Source organism: Zingiber officinale, chromosome 2B, assembly GCF_018446385.1.
Source record: "Zingiber officinale cultivar Zhangliang chromosome 2B, Zo_v1.1, whole genome shotgun sequence".
Taxonomy (NCBI): domain Eukaryota; kingdom Viridiplantae; phylum Streptophyta; class Magnoliopsida; order Zingiberales; family Zingiberaceae; genus Zingiber; species Zingiber officinale.
Window position 1 is genome coordinate 109118691 of NC_055989.1, and position 16020 is coordinate 109134710.

General features: G+C 36.0%; 1 protein-coding gene across 1 annotated transcript; it reads left to right on the top strand.

The window, feature by feature from the left end:
* Positions 1-11784: 11784 nt before the first annotated feature.
* Positions 11785-14972, top strand: LOC122046753 (G-type lectin S-receptor-like serine/threonine-protein kinase At1g61500). Its single transcript, XM_042607606.1, has 7 exons — positions 11785-12674; positions 12751-12864; positions 12952-13118; positions 13208-13418; positions 13495-13732; positions 13848-13998; positions 14353-14972. The coding sequence occupies exons 1-7, from the start codon at positions 11900-11902 to the stop codon at positions 14647-14649; spliced, it is 1953 nt and encodes a 650-aa protein (XP_042463540.1). The 5' UTR covers positions 11785-11899; the 3' UTR covers positions 14650-14972.
* Positions 14973-16020: the final 1048 nt, after the last annotated feature.

Here is a 16020-nt window from a genome sequence, read left to right on the forward strand (position 1 = left end):
TTACTTTATATATAAATAAAATTTAAATTCATAAATTACTAATAAATAATATTAATAATTAAAAAATAAATTACATTATTTGAAATAAAAGACCTAAAATAAAAAAATTTATTAGCTTTTTAAATAAAGATAAAAATAATTATTTTAATTAGAAATAAAAAAAAAATAAAAAGGAAGGAGGAAGTGGCTTCTTCTCGAAAATGAGGGAGCTGCCTCCCACTATGGGAGGGAGCTCCTTCCCTCCTATCATATCCACAATGGAAGCTCTTACACTTTATCTGCACAAGGACATCTTGTCCAAATCTTTTGACTGGGCGTATAAAACCAAATCTATTTTTTATGCCACATTGCCTATAAAACTAGAATGGGCGTTGATGCGACGATAAGGAGGGGTCTATCCTGTAAGAGTTAGTTATTATGATGGAGGTCAAAGTTGGCGGTCAATGTTCAAGTATCATACGGCCAAACAGATGATAATCGTATTGATCGGTCGGACGATATGCAGAATCTTGGCCGAGCAACTACCTCGCTCGATCCGACAACAGGACTCGAGATGGGCGTAGCGAAGTTTGGGCCGAGCAACTACCCCGCTCGACCCGACAGTAGGACTCGGGACAGGCACAGCGAAGATTCGGTCGAGCGGATGCGACACAGGCACAGCGAAGTTCCGACCGAGCGGTTAATCCGCTCGGCTTAGCAACAAACCCACTGTGTTATCTCTCGATATTCTTTTGGAAGTTAGTGTCGTTGACACCAAGCATGGTCAACAAGAAGATCTTACGACGGAAACTTTTGCTGTCACATCAGTGATATACTCGGCTTGTTAAAGGATTGTGTCAGAGACACTTTATTGACAAGTCTTTTCAAGGGAAACTTCGAGAAGCATGCTCGCTTGGGGAAGCGTGCACACACGCTACGTGAATTCTATATAAAATGGGTCCAAGCATCGATGGAGGTACGTGATATATACTATTTGTGCTACAATGTTCATTCTTGTTGCTCCACCTTCTATATCATCGTCGGTGACTGACTTAAATGTCGGAGGACTAATACCGGGACCCCTTTCTTAACTCGATACTAACATCATCTATTTTCTAGAGTAAAATGAAGTCTACGAACGGTCAATGAGACCTTACGCACTTGTCTCCATCTACTCCAATGAAATCTGTGCATGCAAGCTGTAGTCGGAGGAGGAATTCGACGACCCTGCACCTCCCTTAAATTTTTGTTGGATCTGGAACTCTTCATCTCTTGGAAAAAACAAAAAAACCAGTATATTTCTTCACACCCTTACATTACTTGGACGTGTTTATAAAGAGTACATTGACCGTTTTTCCAACTGCACTTGGGAAGTTATGGTAATTGCATGTGCAATACTACCAACAGTTGTTTGATTCATCAAGGACTAGTTGTTTGATTCATTAGGGAAATTTTAAAATAATTCAAAACAATCAGATTTAAAAAAAAAAATGAAAATTAAATTAAGAAAAAATTTGCATGCAGTCCTCATTGATAAATACAATTTTACATGTACTTCTCATTGGAAGAATTCTTAAAATACTGAATGTAAGAGGAATTATACTTATTTTTTAACCTTTTGTATCTAAAAATAATTATGTCACAATATTTACATGAGGGAGTTGAAGTAAATATAACTTTACATATATGGAGTGGAAAAAAAGTTTTTCATGAGTAAAAATTACATGCAAAATCTAAATTGTCATTGTGGATTTCTCTCTATTTTACTGTTAAATTAACTGAATTTACATTAGAGTTATTTTACATGGTATTATTTTTTACCTATATATTATTGTATTCCAAATTTACTTTGAAACCACAAAACGGCGATCTTCAGGCAAGTTAAGCACTGTTTGGCAGGAGGAGAGGAGTGGGGAGGGGTGGGGGTAAAGAAGGAAAAAGAAAATTTAAAATTATATTTGGGAGGAAGTGAGCTAAATAAAGGAAAAATAAGGAAGGATAAGTTTTAACATAAAACTAAAGAATTTTTTACATCAGATCGGGTGTAAGGAAAGGTAAGAGGAATTAAAAATTTTATAATATAATTTTATTATTTTTTTATTATATTAATTTTAAAAATTATTATTTAAGCTATTTTTTATGTCGCGATGAAAAATACTCACACCGTCCTACGCTCGCACACCGTCAATGTCGACGCCAACGTTGACTTTAAAGCCACGTCGACTTTAATAAATGAACTATAATTGTTTGAATACGTAAGTCTTAATCAATAAATGTATGCAAAATGTATAAATTAGGTTCTTGAACGCGTAAGTCTTTAACAAAAGTGAGGGTAATTTTATACAACAACAACAACAACAACCAAGCCTTTTCCCACTAGGTGGGGTCGACTGTATGAATTCTTTTACGCCATTGAGCTCTATCTCTTATTATATTATCATCTATATTTAAATAAATTTTATCTTGTTTTATTGTTGCTAACCAAATCTTTTTTGCTCTTCCTCTTCCTTGTTTGATATGCATGTTTATCATAGTTTCACATCGCCTAACTGGAGCATTTATTAGTCGTCTAAGTACATGTCCGTACCATCTTAAACGTGTCTCTCGTAATTTTTCCTCAATAGATGTAATTCCGACTTTCTCTCTAATGTTCTCATTTCTTATTTTGTTCATCTTCGTATGTCCACACATCCACCTTAACATCCTCATTTATGCAACTCTCATCTTCTGCTCATGTACTCGGGTCATAGCCCAACATTCAACTCCATATAATATAGCAGGTCTAACTGCGGTTTTATAGAACTTACCTTTAAGTTTAAGAAGTACTTTACAGTCACATAAAACACTCGACGCTCCCCTCCATTTCATTCATCCTGCTTGTATTTTATGTAAGACATCTCTCTCAATTCCTCCATCATTTTGTAAAAATGATCCTAAATATTTAAATTTCTCGGTTTTGGGCAACTCGTCCTCTCCTATCTTAACAATTGTTTCATTACTTCTAATATTGCTAAACTTAAATTCCATATATTCTGTCTTTAATCTACTAAGCTTAAAACATTTCCCTTATAGTGTTTCCCTCCAAGATTCTAGTTTAGCATTTACTCCTTCACGTGTCTCATCTACCAAAATAATATCATTTGCAAACAATATGCACCACGGTACTGTGTCTTGAATGTGCGCAGTGAGTTCGTCCATAATTAGTGTAAAAAGATAGGGACTTAGAGCTGATCCTTGATGTAACTCTATCTTTATTGGAAATACTTCAGTTACTCCGCCTGAAGTCTTTACTCTGGTCGTTACATCCTCATACATATCCTTAATTAGTTCAATATATGTTATGCTAACACCTCTCTTTTCTAAAATTCTACATATAATTTTTCTTAGGACTCTATCATAAGCTTTTTCTAAGTCAATGAATACCATATGTAGATCTTATTTTTGCTCCCGATATTTTTCAATTAATTGTCTAAGAAGATGTATAGCTTCTATTGTCGACCTTCCAAGCATGAACCCAAATTGATTTCTGTCACTGTTGTCTCCTTCCTTAATCTTTTTTTCTATTACTTTTTCTCAAAATTTCATAGTATGACTCATTAGTTTAATATCCCTATAGTTTGCACAATTTTGTACATCTCACTTGTTCTTATATAAGGGAACTAGAGTACTTATCCTCCATTGATCAGACATTTTTTTTTGTTTTCAATATCATATTAAATAATTTTGTAAGCCACTCAATACCTTGTTTCCCTAAGCACTTTCATACCTCTATCGGAATATCATCTGATCCAACGACTTTTTCATTGTGCATCTCATTTAAAGTTTGTTTTACTTCTGAAATTTGAATTCTACGATAAAAACTAAAATTTCTATTCTCATTTGAACTAGTTAAATTACCTAAGTTAAGTTGGTCACCTAAACCTTCATTAAAAAGTTGATGAAAATACCTCTTCCACCGCTTTTTTATTTCTCCATCGTTTACTAATACCCTATTACATTCATCTTTAATACATTTTATTTGGATAAGATCTCTTGTTTTCCTTTCTCTCACTTTAGCTATTTTATAAATATCTTTTTCCCCTTCTTTTGTATCCAATTTTTGATATAACCGTTCAAAAGTTTCATTTTTTGCTTCACTCACTACTTTCGTAGCTTCTTTCTTGGCTATTGTATATTTTTTTAAGTTTTCATGGTTCTTACAAATATATAATTCCTTATAAGCTATTCGGTTTTCCTTCACTTTCTCTTGTACTTTCTCATTTCACCACCAAGATTCTTTACTTAGTGGTGCATGTCCCTTTGACTCACCAAGTACACTCTTAGCTACTATTTTCAACTTTGATACCATCTTATCCCATGTTGTATTAGAGTAATCGTATATTTCACCTAATGTTTGTACTTCAACCTTCTCCTTAAATATATTTTGTTTCCCATCCTTTAATTTCCACCACTTAATTCTAGGAATTGTATATATTTTTTTCTATTGATACTATGTTTGAGGCGTATATCCAACACTACTACCCTATGTTGGGTAGTTAAGCTTTCTCCAGGGATGACTTTGCGATCTTTACAAATCTTTCTATCCTTCTTCCTAACCATAAGAAAGTCAATTTGTAATTTATTATTCCCACTTTTGAATGTGACTAAGTGTTCTTTTCTTTTCTTAAAAAATGTATTAGCTAATATAAGGTCATATGCTATCGCAAAATCTAATATAATTTTCCCTTCCTCATTCCTCGTTCCAAACCCATAACTCCCATGTACTCTCTCATATTCCTCATTTTTCACTCCGACATGCTCATTTAGATCACCTTCTATTAAAATCATTTCATTTGGTGGAATATTTTGTAATATTTCATCTAAGTCCTCCCAAAATCTTGATTTGGTAGCTTCATCTAATCCCAGTTGTGGTGCATATATGCTAATTATGTTCATAGTTTCTTTCGCCACTATTATCTTAAGGGCTATAATTCTATCCCCTTTTCTAACTACTCCTACAACTTCATCCTTTAACAAACTATCTACAATAATACTCACTCCATTTCTTACTTTACTCTTTTCAGTGTACCATAACTTAAAACTCGAGTTCTCTATCATCTTTGCCTTCTCACCTGCCCATTTTGTCTCTTGTACACACAAAATACTAATTTTTCTTCTAATCATCATATCTACTACCTCCATTGATTTACCAGTGAGAGTTCCTACGTTCCATGTTCCAAATCTTAGATTATTAGTTTTCCTATCATATTTGTTCTTATACAACCTATGGTGTGAGAACTCTTGCCTATTTAACACTACACACAAGTTCTCTTGGAGATGTAGCGGTCCTTGCTGAGACGTTACAGTCGAACCCTGTAACGTGAACTCTTGCATATTTATCACTACACCCGAGTTCTGAAGATGTAGCGGTCCTTGCCGAGACGTTACAGTCGGACCCTACAGCGTATTCCTTCCGGGAAACAACCTAGCATTAGCACAATAGTTTAATTCATTGAATATTTGTCATAGTTTGACGTTGGCTGGCAACTTAATGCAACCCTCCTCCTTTATCCAGACTTGGTACTGGCCATGACCGGTCGTCATGGGCGGAGTTAGTGAGGGTAATTTTATAATTTTATATATTTAACCTTCACTGCCCTCACTTTTCTCCTAAGCACGGTAACATATGTTACGTTAATAAACCTTCCTTCCCTCCCAAATGATGAGAATATAAATATTTTACTTTACTTCTATTCCCCTCCTTCCACTTCCATTAATAATGAGCATTTGCTCATACCATCCATTAAGTTCTTAGGCATGGGGCGTGGGAGACAATGACAGAGCCATATATAGGCCTAACTAGGTGGTAGCTCGGGGCCTAGCGGCGGTGAGAAAGAAAAAAATTCAAATTTATTGTAGAAGAAAGGGAAAAAAGAAAGAAGAAGAGGCTAGCCTTGTAACACCCATAGGGTCCTTAGTAAAATTCTAGAATATTCTATCATGAATAAAGAAAAAAATATATGCTTTAGTTGAATTTTGCTCCTAGCCGAACACTTAAACAAATAAAATAAAAATAAAAATACATAAGGTCTAGGGACTTGAACTCTAGATCTCTCATTAGATGCCTGAATAAGATAACCACTAGACCAAGAGAAATTATTGTTAGGAAAGAGAGGGAAACCATAATTAAATGTAAGAAGAAAAGGCTCTTCTCTTAGAAGGAGAAGTGAGAGTTGTCTTCTCCCTCTCTAATGAAGAGATGCTCTAGAATATTCCTTTCTTACTCACCAAGAAGGGATGTATCTAGACTTTTCTCTTAATTATGAAGAGAGTAAAAGAAAGGAGGAAGAAAAATATATTTTCCTTCCTCCTCTCATAATGAATAAAAGGAGGAAATTAAAGATGAGTTGTCATTTGCTCTCATTCTCCTCCTACTCTCCCTCACCGTGACCTCTCTCTCCCTCTCATCCTCTTGCCGAGACCAAGGAGCAAGGAAGCTCTCCTCTAGGAAGGATTCACAAGCAAGGTTCCCTCCTTAGAGAATTTAGCGAAGGATGTGAGTATTCCCCTCACTGCAGTACAAGTTGTTGTCGAATCGATCGTTAAGTTTTTTTCAAGAGTTTTCAAAACCGTAAAATTTTCTTGTGGGTTTTGATGGATGATCTTTTAGGGTCAACAAGTTTCAAGTTATGTTTTATAAAAAAATAAATCTAAACCCTCACTATGAATATTTCGGCCAAGAGACAAAAGAGGGTTAAGGCTAGGTTCTTTTTCTTGTGAGAACATGCTTGATTTCATAGTTATATGATATGTGAATTTTATGTGTTGATAGTTAAGTTCTCATTCTTCATGTTGTGACAAAAACAAGGAGATTTCTATACATATGTTTCGGCCAACATGACTTATAGGCCTTAGGTCAAGAATTTTGCATAGAAACCATAGTAGTTGTACTCTTTTATGATGTAGGAAATTTTATATGTGGATAACTTAATTTTTTTATGCTTGATATGGAATGAAAAATCATGAAACCCTACTGATATGTTTCGGCCAAATTTAGATAAATAAGTTAGGGTTAGAATTTTGAATTCAAATAGTCTCATTCATGAAGTATGGTGACTTGTATGTGCTTGTACAATGCCTTGTATATACTTAGATTAAGTTTGCATGTTATATGGTTAAGTTTTATGCTTCATATGGAATAAAATGATATGAAACCCTACTGATATGTTTCGGCCAAGTTGGGATAAATAGGTTAGGGTTAAAGTTTTGAACTCAAATAGGCTTATTCATGAAGTATAATGCCTTGTATATGCTTGTATAGTGCCTTGTATATGCTTAGATCAAATTTGCATGTTATATGTTTAAGTTGTATGCTTCATATGGAATAAAATGATATGAAACCCTACTGATATGTTTCGGCCAAATTGAAATAAATAGGTTAAGGTTAAAGTTTTGAACTCAAATAGGCTTATTCATGAAGTATAGTGCCTTGTATATGCTTGTATAGTGCCTTGTATATGCTTAGATCAAATTTGCATGTTATATGTTTAAGTTGTATGCTTCATATGGAATAAAATGATATGAAACTCTACTGATATGTTTCGGCCAAATTGAGATAAATAGGTTAAGGTTAAAGTTTTGAACTCTAATAGGCTTATTCATGAAGTATAGTGCCTTGTATATGCTTGTATAGTGCCTTGTATATATACTTAGATCCAATTTGCATGTCATATGTTTAAGTTTTATGCTTCATATGGAATAAAATGATATGAAACCCTACTGATATGTTTCGGCCAAATTGAAATAAATGGGTTAGGGTTAGAGTTTTGAACTCAAACATGCTTATTCATGAAGTATAATGCCTTGTATGTGCTTAGGTCAAGTTTACATGTTATGTGGATAAGTTTTATGCTTCATATGGAACCAAATGATATAAGAACCCTACTGATATGTTTCGGCCAAATTGAGATAAATGGATTAAGGTTAGAGTTTTGAACTCAAACATGCTTATTCATGAAGTATAATGCCTTGTATGTGTTTAGATCAAGTTTACATGTTATGTGGGTAAGTTCTATGCTTAATATGGAATGAAATGAGGATGAAACCTACTGATGTGGTTCGGCCAAGATGGATTAATTGGGTTAGGAAAGAGTTTAAACCTAACTAAACATGTTATGTATTCTCATGATATGTAGCCTTTGATATATGAGTAGATTAAGCTTTCATGCTTCATGATATGATGAAAATATGCCTTATGATATGTTGCATTTCTATATCTTATGATATGATATGCCATGTTCATGATATGATATGATAGACTTATGACATGATATGCCATGTTAATGATATGATATGCTAGACTCATGATATGATATGCCATGTTCATGATATGTATGCTAAGTTCATGAGATGATATGCCATGTTTGATGATATGAAAATGACATGTTATACTTTATGTTATGATAAGAACATGTTATGTTTCATAATGCATGTATGAATGGCTTATGTAAGAAGAAAAGCCTAAAGAGTTGCTTCCCTTAAGCTGGGACCAAGAGCACTCTTCATGTTATGGAAAAGAGTTGCTTCCCTTAAGTTGGGATCAAGAGCACTCTTCATGCTATGGTAAAGAGATGCTTTCCTTAAGTTGGGATCAAGAGCTCTCTTAATGATATGACAAGAATTATGACATGTATGATATGATGAGATATGATATGCATGATATTTTACTTTGTATGGCTCGTACCAAGGTGGGCTCCATAAGCGCCCGGGGTCCGCGGACTATGAACGGACCTCGTTAAGGGATGGGCTCCTCAGTCCGCCCCTAGGTCGACGGACTATGAACGGACCTAGATCCCTAGTAGGTTCGGGGCTAGCTACCCTGTCCTAGGGATTGCGCGCATTTATGTTTACATGTGGTACAAGTCAGGGCCCTTCTCATGATGATGATATGATATTCAAGTATGTATACTATATGTTTTGAAAGAAGCATGATGCATATGTGCATTCCATGATACATGTTTTAAAAATATACATATTGCATCTACATGCACATATTTATGAAATTATGTTTATGCACCCTTATGAACAGGTATGAGTTATGATACATGTTTACATGATATGATAGACTTCATGATATGTGCTTACAGAATGTGATATGAATCATGATATACACTCACATGATATACTTTGATATGTTATGCTCCTTATGTGATATGATATATTATGTTCTGCTTTCTCTCATGTTATGTTATGAGATGTTATGGTTTTTTCTCTCATTTCTGCTTTCTCTCATGTTATGATTCTCCATGCTATGTTATGCTATGCTATGGTTTCTACATGTTATGTTATGTTATATGTTTTTCGGATTTATGGGTAGGCAAGGACCTCACTAAGCCTTTGACTTATAGCTACACGTTTTCCTTGTACTGCAGATAAAGGCAAGGAATGGATCAATTAAGGGGAGTAGCAGGAAAGGTGATGGATGTGTGTGGAAGTGCTCGGTGGATAGATTTACTTAAGTTTTGGAACTTATAATTAGTTAAGCTGTGCATGTGAACTAAGTTGGATCCTATGATGATGATTTCAGCTAGTATTTCATACACTTATGATATTTTACTCATGTTAGAATGATGATGATATGATGAAATGTTCAGTATGCTTTGATTCACATGCCATGATAAGTAAACTAAATGCATATGATAAAAGAAAAATTTTTTTTTAATAAGTCTTCCGCTGCCATGAATCCATATGCATTAGTAATTGATGTCTATGTTTCAGTGACGTCCGTCCCTCCGGGGTGGCCTTAGTGCTACCTGGAGCGTTACAAGCCTGGGATGATGGTGTTGGCTCTCGTGGCCCATAACGCAAGTAAATCATCCGGTGAGACATTGCTCGTTAGACGTTATTAATTTTAATTTTAATGATAATAGTTTAGTATCGTCGGCCCCTAACTAGATATTTGTAGGTAAATTATAGATTATTTTACTCTAATACAACACTCCTTTACACATGAAAGATCAAACATCCAATGTAATATTTTGCATGGGCGGATCCCAAAATATAGATACCAACATGTATGGTCAATAGTATTATGAAAACTATCATGTATTAGAAAGAAGATTATTTTTTATAACGTTTAATATCTCTAATTTTTAATATGGATTTATTATTCATCGAATAAGTGCTAAAAAGTTTTTAAATTTTAAATATTTTATTTTAAAAAATTATGATTAAGGAATTTTAACTTTTCTACCTCACATATAAAATTAATATTTATATATTTTAAATGGTCCAAATCTATTTAGAAGTTAAGAAATAACATCATCGATAATATAATTAAAATAATATTGATTTTAAAATATTCTAGTTTCATCTCGTTATTTTTATTCTTATTAAATTGTTTTTTTCTAATTATATATTTTTCATGAAATTTTAGTTTTATATTTATTTAATTTACAATTTTTTTTTAATAAAAATCCCTATTTTCTCTATAATGATTAAAACAAAAAATAAGTGTTCTAATGCAATAGCAATTGCTATTCGTATATTTATATTATAAAAATTTGCTAAGAATATTAAATGTGAATAACATATCATACTAAATAATTATATCTAATAAAAATTAAAAATTTCCAAATTCATATGCTCTGATGTGAAATGGAACAAATTGATTTTTTTAGATAAATTGAATCGACCAAACGTTATTATTAAAATTGAACCGATATTAAATTAGTTAATTTTATTAGTTGCTGATGGATTTTTTTTTTTTTTTGAGTTGAGTTACTTCGATTTACTAAATTGTGCAGTCGCTGGTAGAGTCAGATATAACAATAGCAGTTCGATTGAGATCAATTCGTCAATCAGTTTAATAAGTTTTGGAATTTTAAAACCGAAATAAAATTGAATAAATTGAAATAACTAATATTTAAAAAAAATAACTTTACTTCATAATTGCTTGACCTAGGTAGTAGCTTTATTATCATAGGTAAGAGGTCAATTTTCAATGAACACATTTTTAGAAAAAAAAAATTCTCACATCTTTTAGTATGAGTATATAATTTATTTCCTTTTATATAATTTTAGATGAACTATGGGGAGCACCTTCCCTTTCCATAATATGCGGACAAAAGTTCTTTTAGGATGATGCATGGTTAGTCAAAGTAGAAAGTTGCTCTAAAATAATATAATTTTGATTAAAATTATTTTAAAATAGTATAATTTTGATTTAAACTAAATTTTTTTTTAAAGAACAGGAATATTTCTTTTCTGATGATATGAATAATTAGGGATAATCTTTTAATTTTCTATCGTCCTAAAAATTGGAGATACATAATAGCCTATAGGAAAGTACAAATAAATTAGATTGACAAAAGAAGACGAGAGGATGCGTTAGATGAATTGAATAGAAGAAATGGGAACACTGATGAATTATACAATATTTTCTATAAAGCAATAGGAATCCAACCTTCATTTCATTCCACAAGTCAAATTTCTCACGTTTTTGTTTCGTGAACTAAGAAATCTAGAGTCAAAATAATTATAAGGCGTAGTAGTTTTACGTAGCAAGTCTAAATAATTAGAATAGTCTATCAAAATTATTTTATTTTAAAATAGTTTTAATTAAAGTTATTTTATGTTAGAATATTTTAATTAAATCTACTGTAATACTGCAACAAGAATTAATTTTATCTAAAATTACGTTATGTTATATTAAATTTGACCCAAAGATCATCATCATCATCATCACATCAAGTGACACTTCATCCAAATTCCAATCGACCACGTTTCCAATTCCGCAAGGATTCGATCGAGCTCCATCCAGATCCAGATGTGATCGCCGGGAACCGAATCAAAAAGGCCACGGAACACCTTTCTCATTTGAAAGTCAAAAATTAAACCTACATAATTGAACAAGCGAAGCCAGGAACAGAACAAGAAGAAGATGATCAGAGAGAGAAAGAGAATCACCATGTGGCTGACCAGGAGGAACCTCTGGACCCCTGCCCTATTCTTGCTCCTTTCCTCTCTGCAATCAGCAGTGCCGGAATCCACCACGCCCAGCTACGACGACTGCGCTCCCCAGCGATGCGGCCACCAGGTGGTCAGCTACCCGTTCTGGATCATCGATCACCAGCCGAGTTACTGCGGCCGTCCGGCGTTCGCCCTCACTTGCCTCAACGACACAGGCGCCCTCTTCCTCACCGTCCTCAACATCAAATTCTACGTGCTCCGGATCTTCTACTCCAACAGCTCCGTCCACTTCACTCTCGGCGACGCCGACTCCTGCGCCTTCCTCCTCAGCAGAAACACCACCGGGGTCTTCCCCTTCAGCGCCAGCGACTCCAACAAGCAGATATTCTTCCTCTTCAACTGCTCCGGGTCGGATAGCGCCATCCCGAGGAGCTACCAGAACATGTCCTGCCCCCGGCTCAATACCCGGGTCATGTTCGGCGGCGAGTATGACCCCGCCCGTACGCGCTCGCCGGACCCGAACTGCACCGTCGGCCTGGTGTCTGTGATGGGCGACTCTAACATCAGTGCCGGCAGCAACTACACTGCGCAGCTGCGGGCTGGCTGGATGGCGAATTATAGCGCGAGGAGTTGCAGCGAGTGCGCCGCCAGCGGTGGCCGGTGCGGCTACGACGCCAACAACACCTCGACGTCGCAGGACAGTATCTGCATCTGCCCCAATGGAGTCCATCTCGGAAGTTGCAGCAGTGAGTATATCTCTGAGATCAGATTACGCGATACCAGTTGCTGGATTTCAATTTCGATCCTCTGTTCTTGCTGCAGGGATTCCAGGGAATCAAAAACATTCACTTGTTATTATACTTACAGTAGGCACTACTGCATTGCTTCTCTTCGGAATAACATGCTATTTTACGTGGGTGAGGCACATGCGATTGGGTGAGGTTCTATAATAGTCATCCTATATTTTGTATAACTTCACAAAATCAATCATCACTAGCAATAACGTTGTCTACTCGAATGCAGGAAAAGCAAGAAGATTGCACGAGTTAAGAGCTCCTGATGATACTATTGGATCTGATAAGGAAGTCATTAATGTCCCCCTGGTTGATTTTTTCAGTATTCATAAGGCAACAGATGACTTTGCGGTCACAAACAAGCTTGGTGAAGGTGGTTTTGGCTCTGTCTACAAGGTAATGAAGATTTAAGAACAAACAAGTTCTCCTTAATTTGTTAATCTTTATGGGATCTTATTTGAAACAAGTTAAACTATCTATTGCAGGGAAGACTAGAAGATGGTCAGTATATAGCTGTGAAGAGGCTCTCTGAGAACTCAAAACAAGGCTTTGAGGAGTTGAACAATGAAGTTAAGCTAATTGCTAGACTTCAGCATACTAACCTTGTCAGGCTTTTAGGTTGGTGTATCCATGAAAATGAGAAAATACTCATCTATGAATATATGGCCAACAAAAGTTTGGATAAATACTTATTCGGTTAGTCATCTTACCATATTTGTCACTCATTGGATTCAATTCCATGAGTTCGAGTAAGTAAGACACATATTTTCAGATTCAAACCTTTCAGCACAAATAGACTGGCATAAGAGATTCTGTATAATACAAGGCATTTCTCAAGGACTTGTTTACCTTCATTGCTATTCAAGACTGCGCATCATTCATAGAGATTTGAAGACGAGCAACATCCTACTGGATGAAAATATGAATCCCAAAATTTCAGATTTTGGTTTGGCAAGGATATTTGGAGAAAGTCATATGGAACAAAACACAAGGAGATTAGTAGGGACTTAGTAAGTATTATCTTTTATCAACTCAATTGATATGTTTTTGTGTGTGTAACACACTACAAGGACAAAATTGCATTGTATGTTTTGTGTGTTTCCTGATAACTTTGTTATATAACAGCGGTTACATGGCACCAGAATATGGCTTGCTTGGTTGTTTTTCTGAAAAGTCTGATGTATATAGCTTTGGGGTGATTATGCTTGAGATCATTTCTGGCAAAAGAAACTCTGGCTCACACTCGATGAACAATTCATTTAGTCTACTTGGATACGTAAGTAGATCATCCCATCTGTTCATATTCTTTAACCTGATTGTTATGACTGATCAGATGATCAAAAAACTGTTTCAAATATACTTGCAAATCATTTGTTATTAGTATCTTCTTTATAAGCCCTAATATCTTTTGAAGAGTAATGACATGTTTAGAAGAAATGAAGAAAAATATCTTTCAAAAAGAACATGATATTAGATTCTATCTCAGACCTATTTTGTCATAAATATCATTCTTGGTTGGATTCCTCTCAAGGAACCAATCAACTTAAATAGCTTGAAAGATTACATCTAGCTCGGTTGCTTACAAAGAGATTTAGCACATTGATTTCGTTTTGGTATTGGCATCTGATAGGCATGGCATCTTTGGGCGGAAGGAAGATGTTGCGAACTAGTAGACCTGCAATTGATTGATTCATTCCCAATTTCTGAAGTGGAGAAATGCATTCAACTCGCCCTGTTATGTGTTCAAGATAGGCCCACCGACCGACCAACAATGGATGCTATTGCCATGATGCTGGTCAACAAGAACCCAATTTTACCATTGCCTCAGCAACCTGCGTATACCTACAGAACAGATGCACCAACACTGATGTCAATCCCATGTTCCCGAGCACTAGAATTGACCATGAGTACCATTGAAGGGAGATGAATTATCTTCTTCAAACCCTATAGTATTAGTTCGAAGGAATTAATTACATTCGATTCAATAGTTTCGTAGAGTTGTATATGAAATTCTTTAGGTGGAGTTCTCAGTCCTTCACCAATGTTTTCTCGACCTCTAATCTACCATGCTTGTAGAATCTAGTGTAAAGATCAAAGAGAATATCATCATATGTTTTTCTTTATAGAATATTGACCATTATAATTCACTCATTATTATCTCTAATATGTTATATGCGTGCATGTGTTTCCCATCACATGAGGCATAGAATTGTAACAGGAAGCCTTTTGTACTGACTATGCAAGTTGATATTATTCTCACTATAAATATTATTTTTAACTATGTTACTTGGATCGTCAATAGGTTCAACCTGTCTAATTGTATAATGGATTCATCATGTCGGAACCACATGTTGAATATAATTTATTGTTTAAATCTATTTGACATTTTGAATGGTGTTGTGTCCCATGCTTCCTAGGCTTGTTCTGAAAATCATGTTGATGTTGTGTGATCCGGCGATAAGAACAGGGACCCCCCTATGAGGGAAGTCAACGCCACGTGGAAGTCAAAGGGCCGAACGGCAGACCGAAGAAGAGGAGACCGGTCGGCCAAACGGGATCCCATCGGAGTCAAAGGCACCCGGCGAGGAGTCAGGGTTCCGACGCTCGTTGAACAGGATTGTACGGCCGAGCGGGTGGCCTACTCGGCCGAAGGCATAAGGTAACAATACTGCGATCAGTCTCCACAGAGCACACTACCGGGAATATCCCAAGTGGACCAGCACGTATGACCGGTCGAATGCAAAGGGACTGTCGACCGGCCAGACACTCGCCATATAGTAAGGAGAACAGGACAAGGAAACATCCTCTGACAGCGGGTATGTCCGGGGAGCAGGCCATACGTAGGATCTTATGACAGGGGTCCGCTGTCCCATCAAAGACGTGCTCGGACTGTAGCAGTAAGGGGTCAGGTAAGCTTTTCTGACAAGCCCATATTGAGGTATGGGCTGAGGACACGTAGTTGCCTCGATATGTGTGCATGAGTCCCTTGCTAGCCCTATATAAAGGGCCTCACTCTTCACCGGAGGTACGCGTGCTATGATTTTTGGAGCCACTTCTTTGTTGTCTGCTTGCCTGACTTGAGCGTCGGAGGGTCGTCGGCGGGAACCCCCTCCTGGCCCGACTTCCTTGCAGGTTCGCCAGAGCGCCGTACGGCGGGTCGGAGATCTACATCAGCAACTAGGAGAGCGCCACGTGCCCAGCGTCCATTGATTCAGCGATTCGGACATGATCAATTTGGCGCCATATGTGGGAACGCGCTCCTGAATCCGATCGGAAACAATGGACGAGGCTGGATGAC

Bases quoted from the DNA above. Each gene is read 5' to 3' on its own strand.
- LOC122046753 (XM_042607606.1), top strand. From the start codon at position 11,900: ATGATCAGAGAGAGAAAGAGAATCACCATGTGGCTGACCAGGAGGAAC. The intron at 13,119-13,207 runs GTAATGAAGATT...TATCTATTGCAG, and splicing joins GTTTTGGCTCTGTCTACAAG to GGAAGACTAGAAGATGGTCA. The intron at 13,733-13,847 runs GTAAGTATTATC...GTTATATAACAG, and splicing joins AGGAGATTAGTAGGGACTTA to CGGTTACATGGCACCAGAAT.